The following is an 18,213-nucleotide window of genomic DNA, read 5'->3' as shown; positions in this document are numbered from 1 at the left end:
CAATCCTTGATGACCAACCAACCTGCTCGCCCTCGCCTCCCCGTGCAGACGCCTCAGTGACAACTCGGGCTCCGCCTGACACTGAGCAGAAAGAAATCGCCAAATCGCCATCGCCAGGATAGAGGGCGAGGCGCGCGCGCGGCGCACGTAGCCTCCCTGGCGCCCGCCGTTGCCGCGCGCTCGGTCGTCGGACGCCTCACGCGCGTTTGCCTCCGCGGTGGCTCGAGGGCAGGCGGAGGCGCGTGCGCGCGCAGGAAGGTGGGGGAGGGGGCGCCGCGAACCAGCAGGTGGGCGCGTCCTCCCGCGCGCGTGCGCGCGACGCGCCTTTTCCCTCACGTTCCCCGCGCGCAGCGTCCCCTCCCCGCCGGGAGCGCGCGCCTCCCGCCCTCGCGCCGGGTCCCGCTCGGTCTCTCAGAGCCGCGCACTCCGTAGAGCTGCTGCCACGGCCGTCGCTTCGGCCGCGGCTCTCCAGCCCAGCGGCTCAGCCTCGGCCCCTCAGCGCCGCGTCCCAGGCGCCCTCCCTTCCCTCCGCCACTCCCCCTCCCTTTCCCGCCCTTCTTGCCCACCCGGCCCGCCGAGAGAGCCAGGATACGAAGCAGGCGGGCTTGAAAAGGGGGTTGGAAAAATGGAGGTGCCGCGACTGGATCATGCCCTCAACAGCCCCACCAGCCCCTGTGAGGAGGTGATCAAAAACCTCAGCCTGGAGGCCATTCAGCTGTGCGACCGGGACGGTAAGAGCTGCTGGGACGGTGAGGAGAGGGACGGAGCCCGCGCCGAGGCGCCAGGGCAGCTCTGGCTCTGCCGACGCCGTCCGCCGGGGCGCCGGGGTCTTTTGTTGTCCCCCCTGTGCAAATAAATGCAGGTGCGGACTCCCCTCCGCCCACCCGCCCTGCCCTTAGCCCAGAAACAAAAGGACCCCGGGGCTCGCTCCTTGGTGCGGAAAGTGGTCGTCGTCCGCACCCGCGGCGCCCCTCGCAGCCTTCGCCCGCCTGGCGTTCCCGTCCGCGGCTCCTGCCCCGACCAGGCGTTTCCGAGCTTTGCCGCAGTCCGGTTTCCTGGGTCTCCTGGCACCGAAGGGAAAATGCCCTCTGAATGTTTCTAGCAACCCCCTCCCCCCAACACACACTAACTAGTTAGCATTCTCCGTCCAGAAACTTATAATTTCCTTTTTTAAACCTCCCATCTTCAGACTCCCCCAATTAAGAAGTCTTTTTGATCCTCTCAAATTGGGATCAGGTGACAGGTTTTCAGTGAGAGCGCAGAAAAACAGTACATTTCAGCACCAGGGACAGACACAAGCTTCGTGGTTCAGACTGTCAAAAATCTGTAAAGGAATTGACCGAATATATCTGCTGTGACTCAGAATATGTGGCGAGTACGCACCGTTGAGTGTTGATGTTATATTGTTCATTCTATTGTTAAAGTTGGCAGTCTCCTGAAGAAGGAAATTGATTGAACACAGGTCTGAGCGTTAAAGAGATATGCTAGTTCTCTGTGCAGTGTGGGTAGTTACAGAGCTTGTGTGTTAGTTGGACTAGTTGGACAGTTCATGCTATTTCAGTAATGTGGACTAAAACTTCGTTTGTAAAGAAATCATCTGATTAGTAATTGGTTGGCCAAATAATTGTAAAATTCTACATCTGACAAAGGAAAAATAATTTGCATGTTGTGAGGATGGCCCTGAACCCTTGATTATAAACGAAATATTTAACTGTATATAGATTGTAAAACATTTTTTAGCCAAAGTTATGTAGAGATACTAATATGCTCACAGTAAGGTCATAAATTTATCAGTGTAATCCAAATAGGGAGCAGAGGTCTTGTTTCCAAAGTCATTTAAATGGTAATAACTTGGTGAGGCATTGCTATTCAGTACGTTTGGGTCAAGTGAGTACCAAATGTGTGTTTATTAGTGAATTTTCTATTTATTAATACAAACATTTAATAATTTGAAAACAAAATTCAAACTTTTTGAAACCAAAGACACTTTAATATCTGAAACAGATGTACTATGAATAAATAAATAGTCTTGCAGAGGCAGCTTATTTATCTTTTATTCTTAGACTATTTTGGTAACCATAGTAGCAAGTGCACTTATTTATGGCATCTAAAAAAATTTCATCATTTTATTTATATATTCCATATATGACCTTGCATGATTAGACTGTAAAAGTTATTTTTAATATACCATATAAGAAGTCATTTGGATTTTAGTTTATTTACTTTCATGAAATGATTCTTTGCAGTGTTACTGTTGTAAATTGTAAATATTTTGGTTTTCTTATATTGTTCAAGAGAAAACTAAAATTCTAATAAAAGTAGATTTCATTTTTATTTACTTCAGTGATTTATCAAAGGCTTATTTCTGTAGTAATTGGAAATAGGCAATTCATTGTTATTCTTCAGAACCCAGTAATATCAGTACTTAAAATTGCATTTACCATGTATCTCAAAGATATTATGGAAAATAAAGTTTTCTTTTTTATGAAATTCACAGAATTAATAGATTAAAATAGATTAAATAGTTAATAAAAATTAATGCTGTATTTACTGTGGTCTTTTCTCCTAAAGTAGTAGCTATTTTTAGTTGTTTTTGTTCACTTTATGAATCCGGCAAAATGAATAAATTATGTAATGTTTAATTTTGGGGGGATGCTGGCACTAAGCAGTTACCTATGAAAATTAAAATTACTATTTGCACACTTCTAATTAATTTAACATAGACTAATTAAAGAGGATTTTATTTTATGAAAGAGCTTGTACCAATGAATATAAAGGGCTGACTCTTATATTAGAAGATGTGGAAAAATTCGGAAATACCTTGTTTAGTGATGTTGTTAAATACTTAACTTTTTTTTGTGATTCTATCTTACATGTCAATCCCAAAAATATTAAGTTGGCTTCATAGCAATAGTTTAGGGGGGGATAATGTTTTTACATAATAATTTATAAAGTTTTGCATTAAATTTGTCAACCAGATCTTATTTGCTATCATTTTATATTGAGAAATTTTCAGTTGGATGCTATTTGCTCCCTTCACTTCTTTCACTTCCTTTCATAAGTCTCATTATTTTACTTTTATAAATATATAACGTAGAAAAGAATGTGGCAGAATATGTGACAGATCTGTTTATATGCTTATGTACATAATAAGAGCTGTATTTTCATAATTTTATGATAGAAATACATTTGTCTTTTATTTTACTCTACTGTTAATTTGGTGATGAAAAAATGAGAGAAACATGAATTCCTTGGAAGTAGAATAAAATAGAATAGGGGAAACTATATTATGATTGTTAAGTGTACATTTCTAAATTTTACCCTTTCAACTCATAGATGTTTTTAATTTTATGATGTTTTGCATATTGTATTGACTAAGAAGCATAGCTGCTGGTGAACATACCTATGTCTCTCTTATGTTTTCTTGGGTCTTCTCTTTTATGTTTTTGCCTGTTACTTGTATATTTTCCTATAAATTGATGTTTACGTTCTCACTGAGAATTCACAATGTTTCTTTTTTCATAATTTCTCAAAATATTCAATAGACTGAAGAATATGGGTTAGAGTCCATGGAGTCATATAATTGGATTTTTAATTAAGCAAAATGATTCTTATATACATACACATTACCTCATGGATAGTCTTTTCTAGGCATGTTTGCTTTGATTACTAGTGTATGGTCCCTGCCTAGGTGTTACTTGTAGTTCAAAATGAGGATTCTGGATAGACTATTAGGAAACCTTCTGAGGATATACTATAGATCTAGTGTTTTCTACTAATTCCTATGGCAATTAGAAGAGTATTTGTTCCTCCCTCTGTGCTGTGCTGAAGTACACTCAAGTTGCATATGTAATGTAATTTTATTATGACTTTTCAAAAAAATTGAAGGAGAAAAAACATTTCTCATCTGGAAGCATCAATAATATGGGAATCAATTTCCAGTTTGTTTCTTCGTGTAGGTACTTCAGACCTTCACAAAACATTCCCTTACTTCAACCCCCATAGAATTCTATATTACTTCTGCTTTTCATCTTTTTATCATATGTATTAGAAAGCTTTATTTCCTTGCTGAAAGGGAAAGATTTATCTACATGTTGCCTTACATGTATATAAGCTCCCTGCACCCTTGTTATAGTAAAGAAGAAGATACAAAATTAATTTGTTTCACAGCACTTAAATCTACACCCAAGGCTTCCTAGCTTTCACAATTATTATATCTAGGATTAGGGCATTTTATGACTGTGTAGATATGGTTTATGGGGTTTATGATACTAATCATCAAGGGAACACATTTTAAAGAAATTACACAGACAGAGGCTGACATATTTTCCCTGTCTTTGTCTCTAACAATAGTCCTGTGGAGAAGAAGAAAAAATAAAAGGTTTTTTCTCTTTTACATGTTTAAAATGATAGATTCCTTTGAGTGTGGACTTTATCATATCTATTTAAATTATAAATCAGTTGAGATCTTCTTCTTTATGCTTATTGACATGTGAATTAAATAGATTTTAACTTTGGAAACATAAAGTAACAGAAATGCTTAGTGACACAAAGGTATATTAGATAATTCTTAATGACATTTTCTGAAGCAAACATCTAGATGGAGTACTCGTAACTATTACCTTTAATAGTCTTTATTACAAGAGTGGAAGGTGGTCATTACTCAGTCTCACTGACATGCAGTATAGCATAGTGATAATACCATTTTAGCTCAGACCAACCTGTTAGAATATTGACTCTTGATAGATGTGTAACCATAGGCAAATTAATTAACCTTTTTAGTCTTAAGCTTTCTCATGTAAAATGGGTATAGTAATGCCAGTCCTGTAGGATTGTTGAAATACGTAAGTAAAGTATTTCTTATATAGCATTTATCACAAGTCTTGATATGAAATAGAGTAATAATTATTGTGAATGGAATATTATTCTCCACGTACCTTCTTGACTTGAACTACTGTCTTTTCTTTCTTTTTTTTTTTTTTGGCAATGTTAGATCTTTGTTGTTTTTCATAATTTCAGTTATGTGTTTAGTTAGGAAATCACCTCAGCTTCATGAGTAATTAATAGAATCTGGAAATTCCGAATGTTAAAGAATAGCAAATTTAAAAGTCACTGTTATAGTACTCTTATCTCTTCCTTCTGCTTTACCATTCTATCAGTAATATCATTTTTAACCTTAGTCCAAAAAACTGTTTTCAGCTTCTAGTTCAAATCTTCTGTTTGTTGTTTTTCATGTGCCTTGTGAGCTTGATACCTACTCTGGGTAAGTATTTGCCTCACAGCCCTTCTTTGTTCTTAATTTACAATGTTTTTCTTTATAAATTTTTCCAAGGATAGATCTGTACTAGGACATGTGACCTCTGGATTAATTTCTTTGACCCAGATATGCTATAGAGATACTATAAATTTTTATTAGTATGAAACAAAAATAAAATAAAAACTAAAAGAAACAAACGAACAACCTTTAAAACCATCAGGTTATGTTAAACCAATTCATATTCTTGGTAGGGGTTCTAATTCATTCCCAGAGAAGACCAAGAAGTTACTAGAGTAAAAGTCACATCAAAACATATGTGACCAGACTCCCTCCAGTGGTAGAATGACTGATATGTCACAAGTAATAACACTGGCAACTTGCTTTGTTGCTAAGGTAGGCGGGTCAGAAATTCACACTATAAGAACACAATTTAAACAACTTACAAGTCACTTGATTTTATTCCCACTGATATTTCCTTCTCATTTAGGCCTAATCTTACTTTGCCCTCTAATTTATGTGAACATGCTTTCCTGATTACTATTTTACCCTGGGCTTTTGTAATAACAGCAGTTGCACCACTTACTGCAGCAAGCATAATCCTAGTTTCTGGTTTTCCTTCTCTGCCCTTTGTAGATGCATAATTCAAGTTTTACCTTGTAGAATGTGCCTCTTTCTTGGGTTTATTTTCCATTTCTGTTAAATTTCTTTATAAGAATTTTTTATCCTTTATTAATTATTTAAATTCTATTTTTACTGCCCTAAACATATGCCTTTTTCTTTAACTGTTTAAAATATTTGATTATTACTAGGCAGTAGTTAAACTATCTTATTGAGCAAGCTATATGTTACACGTATATGTTTGAGAAGTAAAATCAGTGTGTGGGGAAGACTTTCAGCAGAAATGTGTAGAAGAGTAGAAGAGTCTAGGCAGAAAAAATAGGTAGATGGCTTCAGCATGTTCTGCATATGTTAAGAGTAGTGACTGTAAATGGTGTAAAAGAAATCCAAAATATTCTTTGGGAGGCCGAGGTGGAGGAGCACTGGAGGCCAGGAGTTTGAGACCCCACATCTACAAAAAAATAGGAAAGTTAGCCGGATGTGGTGGCATGTGCCTGTAGTCCTAGCTACTTGGAAAGCTGAGGCAGGAGGATGGCTTGAGCTCAGGAGCTTGAGGTTGTAGTAAGCTGTGATTGGACCACTGCACTCCAGCCTCAATGACAAAAAAAAGAAAAAGAATTCCAAAATAATTATAATTTGTGATTGAATTTTCAGGCAAAATGGAAAGTGATGAGGATTAACTTTTTGAGACTGGGAAATCAGAAGAATCATTTACAGGAAAGAAAAAAAAGAGAAAGGAAATAATATTTAAACATCATAATGACATTAATTTTTTTACATCTCAGATTTTTAGGTCTCAGTGGATATCCAAGTATATCCTAAGCCCTTTTCCAGGGGCACTTCCCTCTCTCATAGATATTATATTTCAGAAGTATATTATATATTGCTTTGTCATTATTGTTTCAGTGTGGATCCCCACAAGAGAAGCCACTTATATTCTTTTTAGGCTTTTCTTTTTCTTCATTCCTACATCTCAAAAGCTACTCAAGTTCTTTTTTCTTTTTTTGAGACAGAGTCTCACTCTGTTGCCCAGGCTAGAGTGCCGAGGCATCAGCCTAGCTCACAGCAACCTCAAACTCCTGGGCTCAAGTGATCCTACTGCCTCCACCTCCCTAGTAGCTGGGACTACAGGCGTGCGCCACCATGCCTGGCTAATTTTTTCTATATATATTTTTAGTTGTCCCGCTAATTTCTTTCTATTTTTAGTAGAGACCAGGTCTCGCTCTTGCTCAGGCTGGTCTCGAACTCCTGAGCTCAAGCGATCCTCCCACCTCGGCCTCCCAGAGTGCTAGGATTACAGGCGTGAGCCACCGCGCCCAGCTGCTACTCAAGTTCTGATGATAATATAATACTTTGAGAATCATTAATATATAAAACCAACCATTTGGTGCTGTAGAGGGGATGGTGAAATAGTGAATTTTGATTCTTCTCCATAAAGATAGTGTTGGAATCTTAGGAGACATTTTAGAGGGGTTAGTATAAAGCGAAAAGAACATTTGAGTTATGTTAAGATGTTTGGAATCTAACATTAAGAGACCTCTTAGAAACTTACAATAAACATTCAGCAATTCTTCTTGTGTTCTGGGGAAAAGAGTTCTAGAATGGGGAGAAGAACTGCTGGTTGAAATGTATATTTCACTAGGGAGACTGGAACTTAAGTGAAAAGGAATGGTTAGGAATTGACTTCGGTTTTAGAGTGATCTCTAATGAGCTTTGTATCTCACCCTTTGAAGGAAAGGAGTGATCACATCCTGGAGAGGGCTAACTTTGAACTCCAAAGATGAAATAAATCTACAGTCCAGGTTTGTTGTCGTTGCAAACAAGAGCTCTATATTTTGAATTTGCTTAACAGATGTGAGTTGAACAAAAAGCATCATACTTAGACTTTTAGTTAGTTTTGTTTGATATATTATGATTATGTGGGCCATATTTCTGTTTCATTTAAAATGGGCTACTTTATGGGGATTTTGCATGTATACTATTTGTTGTAGTGGTTGTGGCAACTAGTGTAAATAAATCTTACCTTTTGTTTTCTGTAACCTGTGGGAATGTTGCTATCTAATAATAGCATGAAAGCCTTATTATAGTTTCACTAAACATACACCATGAAAGGCAAAGCACAAAAAAGGATTTTTCAGTATATTCTGATTTTCTTGAAAAATTATGTCTCATCTTCCATGGGCCTGAATGTTGATGAGTTTCTCAGTTTTTAACATTTTAGAAGCTGATAATAAATGCCAACAAGAATCTTATAGTTTTTGAGCATCTACTATGTGATAGCTTCTTAATAACTGCATTTTAAAGTTATATCTGTGATGTAAAACAGAGGTCTGTGAGTTATTGTCCCTGGGCCAAATGCTGCCTGTTTTCGTAAGTAAAATTTTATTGGAATACAGCCATGCCCATTTGTTTACATATTGTCTGTGGCTACTGTCATGCTACAGCATCAGGGCTGAGTAGCTGTGACAGACCATATAGCCCACAAAACTTAAAATACTATGTGACTCTTTATAGGAAAAGTTTGCCAACATGTAATGTAAAAGATCGAAAACATAAGTTAATCTCTCTTGATGGGAATAAAAATATTGAAAGGAGAATTTCTTTAAAAAATAGTATGCTCATTTTGCTTTTATGTATTTCCAGGGTTTTGAGATTATGCAGATCAAGCATGGAGCTGTAGAAAGCTGACTGATGTTATTAGACAATAAGTTATCTCTGTGTGGGGTCAAAGATGGATGGCTCTTTATGCCATCTAATAGCATAAAGTCTGATAGGGAGAGAAATAAACCCTAATTTTAATTTGAAATCTAGCCTTCATATAAATAAATTTAGAAAGAAATGCTATTTCTACACAGGTGTTCCAGGTACACTTATGATTCTATTAATATATGTGTTTTAAAGTGTCAAAGATAATGGTATAAACCTTGAGAAATATAGTTAGTTATATTGATATTATATTACAGAAATTTATATGGATACCATAGTCTTTCTCCTAAACCAAACTCTCATTAAAAAATAATCAAAGTCTTATTCATAGTCTTCCATAGTCTATTTCAAGCTATCTGTGGTAAAGGACCCTCTTTTAAAAACAAATTTTCAACCTGTCACTGATACTTAATACAAATATAAAAAAAAGAATTCTAGAAAAATGAAATTAAAATGATACAAAAGGATTCAACATGACATGAAAATCACTTAAATTCTTTTAAAAGTTTCTAAATTCTTAATGCTAATTTTTATATTTATTTCACTGTGGACTGCTAAATATTAATAGTTTAAGGACTGTTGCCTGTGGGTAGACCATATTTTTAAGTAGCACTAGCTAGAGGACAGTGCCATTCTATGCTGACTCAATGAGTAATTTATATGGACCAACCTTAGCAAGTTTTCACTTTGTTTCCATTGTTCTTTTACTTACCTATTTTTATTATTTATTAGTACATGCATTCCAACTTTAGAGTCTATATTTAAGATCAAGGAAAAAAAGGATACAAGAATGAAAGTTAACTTGGATTCTGCATTTAAAGGATTTAGGGAGATAGTATATTTTGGGAGACAATATATTTAAATAGATAAATATAATAATATGTGGTAAATAACATAATGGAATTTAGAAGAGAAAATAGTTAATTCTGTCTTGGGTCTGAGAAGCAACATTTATCTGAGTATTAGAAGTAAAGTAAAATTTCTCCAGAAGTGGGAGAGGGGCATTTCTAGCAGAAATAAGAGCATGTCTAAAAGTGTAATATGTATTTTCTGGGAATACATAGCATTTGGTATTGCTGGAGAAAAAAGTGTGCCTGGTGGGAAATTAAACTGAAAGATATTTAAGGCTAAGTTATAACGTGCTTAAGATTTGGATTTATCTTCTTAGTAGATTTCAAACTTTCTAACATGTAGAGAACATTTATCTTAAAAAAAGTTTTTTGAAGAATTCCATGTAACAAGTAAAAAGTAGTATTTTACGAGTGTGTGTGTGTGTATGTGTATATATATATATCCTGTAGTTTCATGCTAACAGCATTTTTCAAATGAAGTCAATCAGTGGTATAGCAGGAAATTTAAGTTGGCAGTTATGCTTGAAAGTTGCTATTATATTTTTATTGCTTTGTATGTAGAAAATTCTTTTTTTTTGGCATCAAGGATTATGCTGAACTTATGTAGAAAATTCTTGTTCATACAAATAAGTAGTGGCAAACTAATATTTTTAAACATTTTTCTTTCTTGGGATATGCTTCAAATAAGCAGATACAGCTTTACAGAGAAATAGTAAGGATTTTTTTTTCAAAATTGATTCATGAAAGAATAAATGTTCCAGTTGGAGGGAAGCAGTACAATCGATTCATCAGTCAGTTCATTTTTTCAATGATAAAATAGTGTATCTTATAACATTCTGAGATATTTGTTGATGACATTTTTTTAAAAAATTCATACTTTTATGCTGATCTCTGTTAAAATTTGGAACAGTTAATTTATTTTACTTGTATGATGAATCTGTAGGAATCAATTTCATTACTGAAAATTTATCTCCATTTATAAGCTTGGTAACATTGTGATTGCATTGTCAAATTGAGTTTTTTTCAGCTTATTAAAGAGCTAGATAATCAAATTGGTTTCCCCAAGTTATTTATATTTGAGATATTTATCAAACCTTTTTAATTAAGAAAAAATGCATTTCTTGGTTTTTTTTTTTTTGAAATGTACGTTGCTTCAGGACACTCAACTGAATTTAGCGTGAAAAATAAATTTTGAAATTTCCTATTTGTAAAATATATCAGGAAAAGTACCCAACAACTTCAATTTAATGAATAGTTTGTATGTGATTATCCAAAATTATTTTGAAATATCTTGATATCTGATCTCTAATCCATATTAGTATACAGCTATTACTTGATGAAATCTAGCAACAACTTTTATAGGAGCTACCATTCTTGAGATTTTTAATTTTATTTATTTTCCTTAATACGATGGTTTCAATATTTATGACAGTTTAGTTGATAGTGTGTTAAAAATTGATAATGTGTTAGTTGATAGTGTGTTAGTGTTGATAGTTGATAGTGTGTTAAAATGACTTAGACATTAAAATTTTTTTCTCCATTGTATGTTGTTTTACCATTTTTGAATTTACCTATTTGAAAAGCTTTTGAAAATGGATCTGCCATGTTCATATTTTCATTCAGTTTAATTGGAAAGATTTTACATAATCTTAACATTTGAATTAATCAGTTAGGTATATGTGATGAGTAATTTTTGTATTCTCTGTATTTTCAGAAATGTACCAATGTTTAATTTCAGCTTTTCGACAATAGCTTACTCATTTAACATATTTGTTGTTATAATATCAGAAATGCAGGATTTAATAAGCTTTTTTCCCTAATTATGGATGCTTTTGTTCTTAGGTAATATGGTGGTTTTGTTCTAAGTACATTTTAATTATCAGATTTGCAATTATATCAGCCCCTTCATGTTTTGTTGCAAAATTATGAAACTTGTCAGAGACTATATTACTATTTTGCACTATTTTATCATATAAAACCCATTGAAAACTTGTCAGTTTATCACTGTAATGTAAATCCTAATGACAAATGACTGTCACTGTATTTTAGCCTTGAGTAACTATTTCCGGGAGCTTCTAGCGTATGTATTTCACTTTGAACATAGTTGCCAGTGTGGTCAATATTAGCTGAAAAATCAACTGGTACTAATTAATAGTAAAACTTAATACATCTTGAGCCAAATTAGTCACAATACATCCATGTTAAATTTGTTTAATATTCCCCATTTTTAAATAGGGATCCATTTCTAGTTTTATAGGTAATTATTTCATTATCTGTACTGGGAAAAGTATAACTTTATTCCAAAGTTAGAATAACTTCATCACAAATATAATTAGAGAAGAAGTACACAAAATTCATAGTTAGCTCTTGATCTAATTTATTCTGATTAGAGGAAGGGCTAAATAGATTCATCTAGGTGAGCCTTACCCACAACTAATTGAGCTCTGCCCGCAAGTACATGTGTTTGCAAAATTGTACTTGAACATATACTTGCTGGTTTGAATTTAAACACACACACACATGAAACAGAGCCACACCTTTTCATTCATTGTGCCATTTTCTGCACTGAGGTAGCAGGCAAAGTTTTGATGTTTACCAAAAATCACATAATACAGCATAATTTAGTATGTGCTATTTGTATTGTAGTTTTAAAAATAGTTTAGTTAAAAGGATTAATGATGTTTGATGAACCCCTTAATCACCTCTCTTTTAAATGAATTTTAAATCATTGGTCAGTGGTTCTCAAAATTTATCACCTAGAACAGCAGCTTTTTGGGCACCAGGGACAGGTTTCATGGAAGACAATTTTTCCACAGATGGGGTGATGGGGGGCCAGAGGGGATGGTTTCAGGATGATTCAAGCATATTACATTTATTATGCACTTTATTTCTATTATTATTACATTGTAATATGTAATGAAATAATTATGCAACTCACCATAATGCAGAAACCGTGGGATCCCTGAACTTGTTTTCCTGCAACTAGATGGTCCCATCTGGGGGTGATGGGAGACAGTGATGCCCAAAGTGTGTTGCTTACATCCATTCTACTCTGTAATCTCATTTTGGTTTCTGTCACTGCAGAAAACCCTGCTTCACAAAGACAGAATGTTGGAAATGGAAGTAGGCTTTGCAGTGCTTTTGTGGCAATCTCAGGATATTCTTCCTTGACTTTAATACAGAACCTATGGAGATTTGAAGTTGTCTCAAACATACTTTTAAGGCCACTGTCATGTCCTTTGTGATCTCAAGACGTTGATCCTCTTCTAGCATGGACAAAGTTGATTCATCCAGGTTATTTACAATGGATCGTAGATCCATTCCTTCCCAGTTTGGGGGTCTTTGTGGTTAGGAGGTACTGTTCAGATTCTTTTGAAAGCTGAGATGGGTGATCATGCACCAGCTAGGAGAAAGAAGGCTCTGGCTCAGTGTCTTCAAAATCTCTGCTAATGTTTGAAACATGTCAGAAATCTCAGTATTCACTTGTCACCCCCATAATTCCCATTTGGCTTTGAATGCAGCCACTTTATCTGCTGACTTGAACACAGTTGTTCTCCCCCGAAGTGACAGACTGAGTTTGCTTAGCAGGTTGAATATGTCATACAAGTAAGCAAGTTTTGCAACCCATTCTTTGTCACTGAAATGTGCTGCCAGTGGTGACTGTTTTTCTAAAAGAAATCTCTGGAGTGGCTCTCATAACTCAAAAACTCTGACCAATGATCTACCATCTTACTTCTGTGTATAAGAGAAGGCGTGTGCTCTGCGTCCATTTCCTCACAGAGCTGCGTGAACAGATGTGAGTTAGGGGCATGTATTTTAATGTGGTTTTTAATTTTAATGACATGCTGCAAAATGTTGTTTAGTTCAGGTGAAATTTTTTGGCTAGCCAGCATTTCTCTATGGATGACACAGTGCATAGACTCACATTAGAAGCAACTTCTTTGACCCAAGTAGTGAAACCAGAAAGCTATCCGGTCATGGCAGCCGCTCTGTCCATGCATATACTGACACAAAATGACCAATTCAGTTTTCCTTATATGTAATCAGTCATCAACATGAATAGTTCTGTAGCTGTTGGCAACAAAGTACACATAACATATCCTCACGCATATCCTCCTGAAAAATATATCACCCCAAAACAGGCATTGTTGCCTTGTTGTCAACATCAGTAGACTCCTCAACCTGGATTGTGTCCCGTGGTGACTCATTCATTCACTCTAACAATTGTGCCTCAATATCTTCTGCTTATTTCATCAGTTCGTCTAGTTATGGTGCTAGCCAAAAGAGAAACACATACCACCTTTTGAATTGCAGCTGCTGCTGAAAGTTCACGGCGAATGTCCTTAGCAGCAGGCAGGATCAACTGTTCACCAATAGTAAAGGGCTTCTTAGCTTTAGCAGTGCGGTTAGCCACTAAGAATGATGCTCTCAGGGCAGACACATTTGTGAAGTGGTGGCCTTCAGTAATTGCTTCTTTGTGTTCACATTTTTTTCTTTTGAAAAACTCCAAAGGTCTTTTAATGCAAGGTGCTTGGTCTCCATGTGGCAAAGCAGTTTTGAAGGTTTCATGGCTTTATTTGATAGCCAGTTGCCATATATTGTACAAAGTAGACTTGGAGAATGTGAATCACCTGTTGCAATGAACCCATAATTTAAGTAGGAGTCTTGGTATTTTCTTTTAAATGCAGCTTTCATTTTGTTGGCAGTCTTAGCATCTTCTGCTATCTCATCATTGGGTCTTTCCCCCTTTTCAAAGAAGCTCTCCAGTGACGTTTGTTTTTGATTCATTTTTGCTAGGGTTAGCTTGTGGGTTCACTAAAACTGTGACTGAGATAAGTGTGGAGTGCAGGAAAGAGATGTGGATGGAAGTGGTAAATAAAATAACGGGTGGGCCATGCATGGACTAAAATAAGTATCGTATTCTGACTTAAAGCCTGCCACCAGATGTAGCCGTACAATCGATGTATATCAACTCACTTGCCACTGTAAAGCCTGCCACCAGATGCAGCTTTGCAATTGAAGTAAGATGCTCACTTTGCCACTGTAAAGCCTACCACCAGATGCAGCTTAATTGTTAGTTGTCACTCACTGATAGGGTTTTGATAAGAGTCTGCAAGCAATTGATTTTTTATGGCCTCTGTGCATTCAAACCTCTCTGCTAATGATCATCTGTATTTGCAGCTGCTCCCCAGCCCTAGCATCACTGCCTCAGCTCCACCTCAGATTATCAGGCATTAGATTCTCATAAGGAGCACACAACCTAGATCCTTTGCATGCGCAGTTTACGGTAGGATCCGTGCTCCTATGAGAATCTAATGTCACTGCTGATCTGACAGGAGACAGAGCTCAGATGGTGATGCAAGGGATGGGGAGCGGCTGTAAACACAGATGAAGCTTTGCTTGCCTGCTGCTGCCACTCACCTCCTGCTGTATAGCCTGGTTCCTAACAGTCCACAGACCGGTACCAGTCTTTGGCCCAGGGGGTTGAGGACTGAAGATCTAGAGGGCTTGTTAAAACATAGATTGCTGGGCCGCATCCCCTTGGTTTCTGATTGATTAAATCTGGGTGAATCCCCAAAATTTGCATTTCTGACAAATTTCCAAGTGATGCTGATGTTGGAGATCCAGGGTCCACACTTGAAGAAGCTGGGCTGTAATAAACATGACCAAAGAAGTGGTTAGGTAGGGAAGAGATGAGATATTTGGTGATTAGAGATAGTATTCTGGCATGCATTTGATAAATGACCTGAGATACTGAGTTCAGGGAGTTTAACCCACTTAAACAGCAATTATAGATAACAGATAGGGTTGTTAAGACAAGGTAGATAAAAATTAGGGGTGGAATTGAACATACCTGAGACAAAAATCTGTTTCAAACTGGTAGTGTGAGATACAAAAAAGGAGTTGTTAAAGATGGCTATATTTGCTAAATTGGGAGATTGGGTCCATTTTGACACCAGCAAATAAAATAGGAGTTGTTGGTTGGACGGAATGTAGGAGTATTCTTGAAGACAAGCTATTAAAGTCATTTCTGGACTAGTTAGATTTGAAATATCTGTGGACTGTCTAGATGGAAATGTCCAGAAGGATGTTAGAAATGCCCACCTGTTTCTCATAGGGTGAGAGTTTGAAGATAAGGATGAAAATTTGGTAGTCCTTTCTGAGCTGTTTTTTAGTTGCCGGTATTTCTCCTTTATCAAGTGTTCCTTCCTTCATCTAGCCGGTCTTTGAGACTCATGTCAGGTTGAACTGCTCATTAGTGTGAGTAAATTAGAATGCTGGTGTCTTTTTTTGTGCATGTGGTACCTGAAATGATCATTTGAAAATTATTTTTGATACAAGTATATTTGGCTGGGCATTGTTACTAATATTTGAAGCAGTTAACATGAAAGAAATACAATTAACATAAGCTGTGTACCTGATATATTTGTCCTCATTTTGACTGGAAAGAGAACTAAGTGTATGATTTTTTTGTGTTTACTGTGAGGTACACTGAATTAATTTTTCCCTCCTTAGCAACTTAATCTGGAGTGCATAAAATAAATGAACTATTGGAACTCAAAGTAGCAGAAAAGTAATGACACTGGAACTAAAGCAAAACTAAAATCTTCACCAAATCTATTTTTAAGGCTTTCATACTGGACATACATCTCCAAGATTTTCTTTTGACCTTTTGAACGTCCTAATCTTAATGTTTACTAGGGTGTTTGTTGAGTGCTAGCCTAAATAAGACTTAGTCTTTTTTACACTTACACTCTTTTTTTTTTTTTTTTTTGCAGAATGTGTTTAAGCTTAGATAAACCTTCCATTTTAATAAATATAGTTTTTCTATAACATTTTCAAGCTGTGCTAAGACTGGGTGTTTGGGCCTACTTTATGTATTTTCTTCTGGTATAATTCAGTATATCTAACGTTAATTTCTCTGGGGCTTGATATAGCTCTTTTGGTTGTTATTTTTAGTGATTTTTTTAAAAGGAAAGCCTAATGACTAGAAAAGCAGTTCTAGAATTTGCTATTTACACTACTTATTTTTCTAAAAGCTTTACTCATTTAAATCTAATGATCACATTTATAATAATGAAATTTGAAATAATGATAAATATTCCAAATACAATCTAACCACTTTTGCTAGAACTTTTATTTTGCACTGTGTATTACAGAAGTATATCTTCACCTATGTAAATATTTCTCATAGCTTTGCAGATATTTCTAAGAACATCATGTAGATCAACCATTGAACTTTTTCTTTGCTGCCTTCATTATAGTTTGAAGAATTTTTTTCAGTCTCTTTGCCTGTAATATTAATACTTTTGATTTTAATTTTCCGACATACAAAAACCACCTAGTTTCATTATCATGTAATATTAATAATATTTTAATGAAATCTTAAATATATTTCCATGGATACATGCATAATACTATTTAACACAGGGTGTATGTGTGTTTATATTTACTTATTTTCATCGCACTGCTTTAAGAAGATCTGAAATATGAAATCTAAACTTACAAAACATATTAATCAGGGAATAATTATTTTCCTCCCAATAATGCTCTGTGACAGTGCTGTAGTATTCTTCATTGTTTCCTTCAGAAGAATTTGATAGAAAGACAAAATGACAGTGAAATGTGATACCAACTCAATTGTCTTAAACAGTGGTTTTTTTCAGTTATCTCTGAAATTCTTATGAACAGAAGTATATACTAGACATTGAAAATTCAGTTACCATTTTTAGCTGCATCTATTTATAGGCCACGTCAAAGGTAGCTAAATTGGACAATTTAATGCTGACAATTAAATTTTAGTAGCACTCTAAAAGGCTGAATTTGTGGCATTTACTTGTGAGTTTGCAAAGCTAATTGCCCAGCATTTCTATCAACATTTCTTTATTTTTTCTTTGAGCACACAGAACTCCTGTGAAATGTCAAAAACATTATTTTTAAGTAAAAAAAAAAAAAAGACTCCTAAAAAAAGCAAAGTGTGATGATGTAAGAAAAGAGAAAGGGGAAAGAGAATTTTAAGCAGAATAGTTTTTGTTAAAATAATTTGCAGTATTTTTGCATTGACTAATGTTATTATATTAATAATGGAAGTTATTATATGATTTATTTTGGTACCAGAATTTAATTGCTTTTAACATGACTTTTATCTGCTTGTATAATCATTAAGTGTCTGTGAGTGCTTTATATAGATAGGGGCTGAAAAATATCTTTCCCATCAGATTGGTGGCTGAGGCCTCTATACCAAAAGACAGATTAACAAGAAGAAAGCATACAGATTTATTTACTATAAGTTTTATGTGACACAGAGCCTTCATAGGGAAATGAAGACCCAAAGAAATGGGTAAACTTGTATATTTTTTATGCTTAGTTTGATGAAGAATGGACAGTCATGGAGAAATATAATTGGAGGATAAAAGGATATGATCTAATGGTAACGAATTGGGGGAAACTTAGCAAGGCTTATTTGTTCATATTCTTCTCTGCAACCCTATGTGTTCAGAGATAAGGATGTTCTTCCTCTGGATATAGAGACATATTATGTATGATCTGCTTCAGGGAAGAAGGGTAGGAGAATGTCAGAGAGTAACCTGCTTCTGCTGTTTTATCAAATTCCTTCAGCTTAAAATGTTTTAAGGTAGCATGTTTTGAAACCCATCACTTAGTGATGTTTTTCTGTTCTAGTACTTGGGAAATTATATACTTTAATTGTTTTTACAAATGTAAGGACTTTCAAGTGTCTTTTGTAAATGCCATGGGTGTATTGTAATGATCTTCAAGTGA

General features: G+C 35.8%; 1 protein-coding gene across 2 annotated transcripts in view; it reads left to right on the top strand.

Annotated features, from left to right (window-relative positions):
- The first annotated feature begins 304 nt into the window (after positions 1-304).
- Positions 305-18,213, top strand: part of PHYHIPL (phytanoyl-CoA 2-hydroxylase interacting protein-like) — an 88,560-nt gene continuing 70,651 nt past the window's right edge. Inside the window, exon 1 of one of the 2 annotated variants that reach the window (XM_012657610.1) lies at positions 305-731. In XM_012657610.1, the coding sequence (XP_012513064.1) occupies positions 626-731 (106 nt within the window). In that variant the 5' untranslated portion in view covers positions 305-625. Of the gene's footprint in view, positions 732-1,018; positions 1,376-18,213 lie in introns of those variants that run through there. The other variant, XM_012657618.1, reaches the window with a different exon arrangement.

The sequence above is a fragment of the Propithecus coquereli genome, unplaced genomic scaffold, assembly GCF_000956105.1.
Source record: "Propithecus coquereli isolate 6110/MARCELLA unplaced genomic scaffold, Pcoq_1.0 Scaffold115, whole genome shotgun sequence".
NCBI classification, from domain to species: Eukaryota; Metazoa; Chordata; class Mammalia; order Primates; family Indriidae; genus Propithecus; species Propithecus coquereli.
This window is presented reverse-complemented; position numbering and strand designations above follow the sequence as displayed.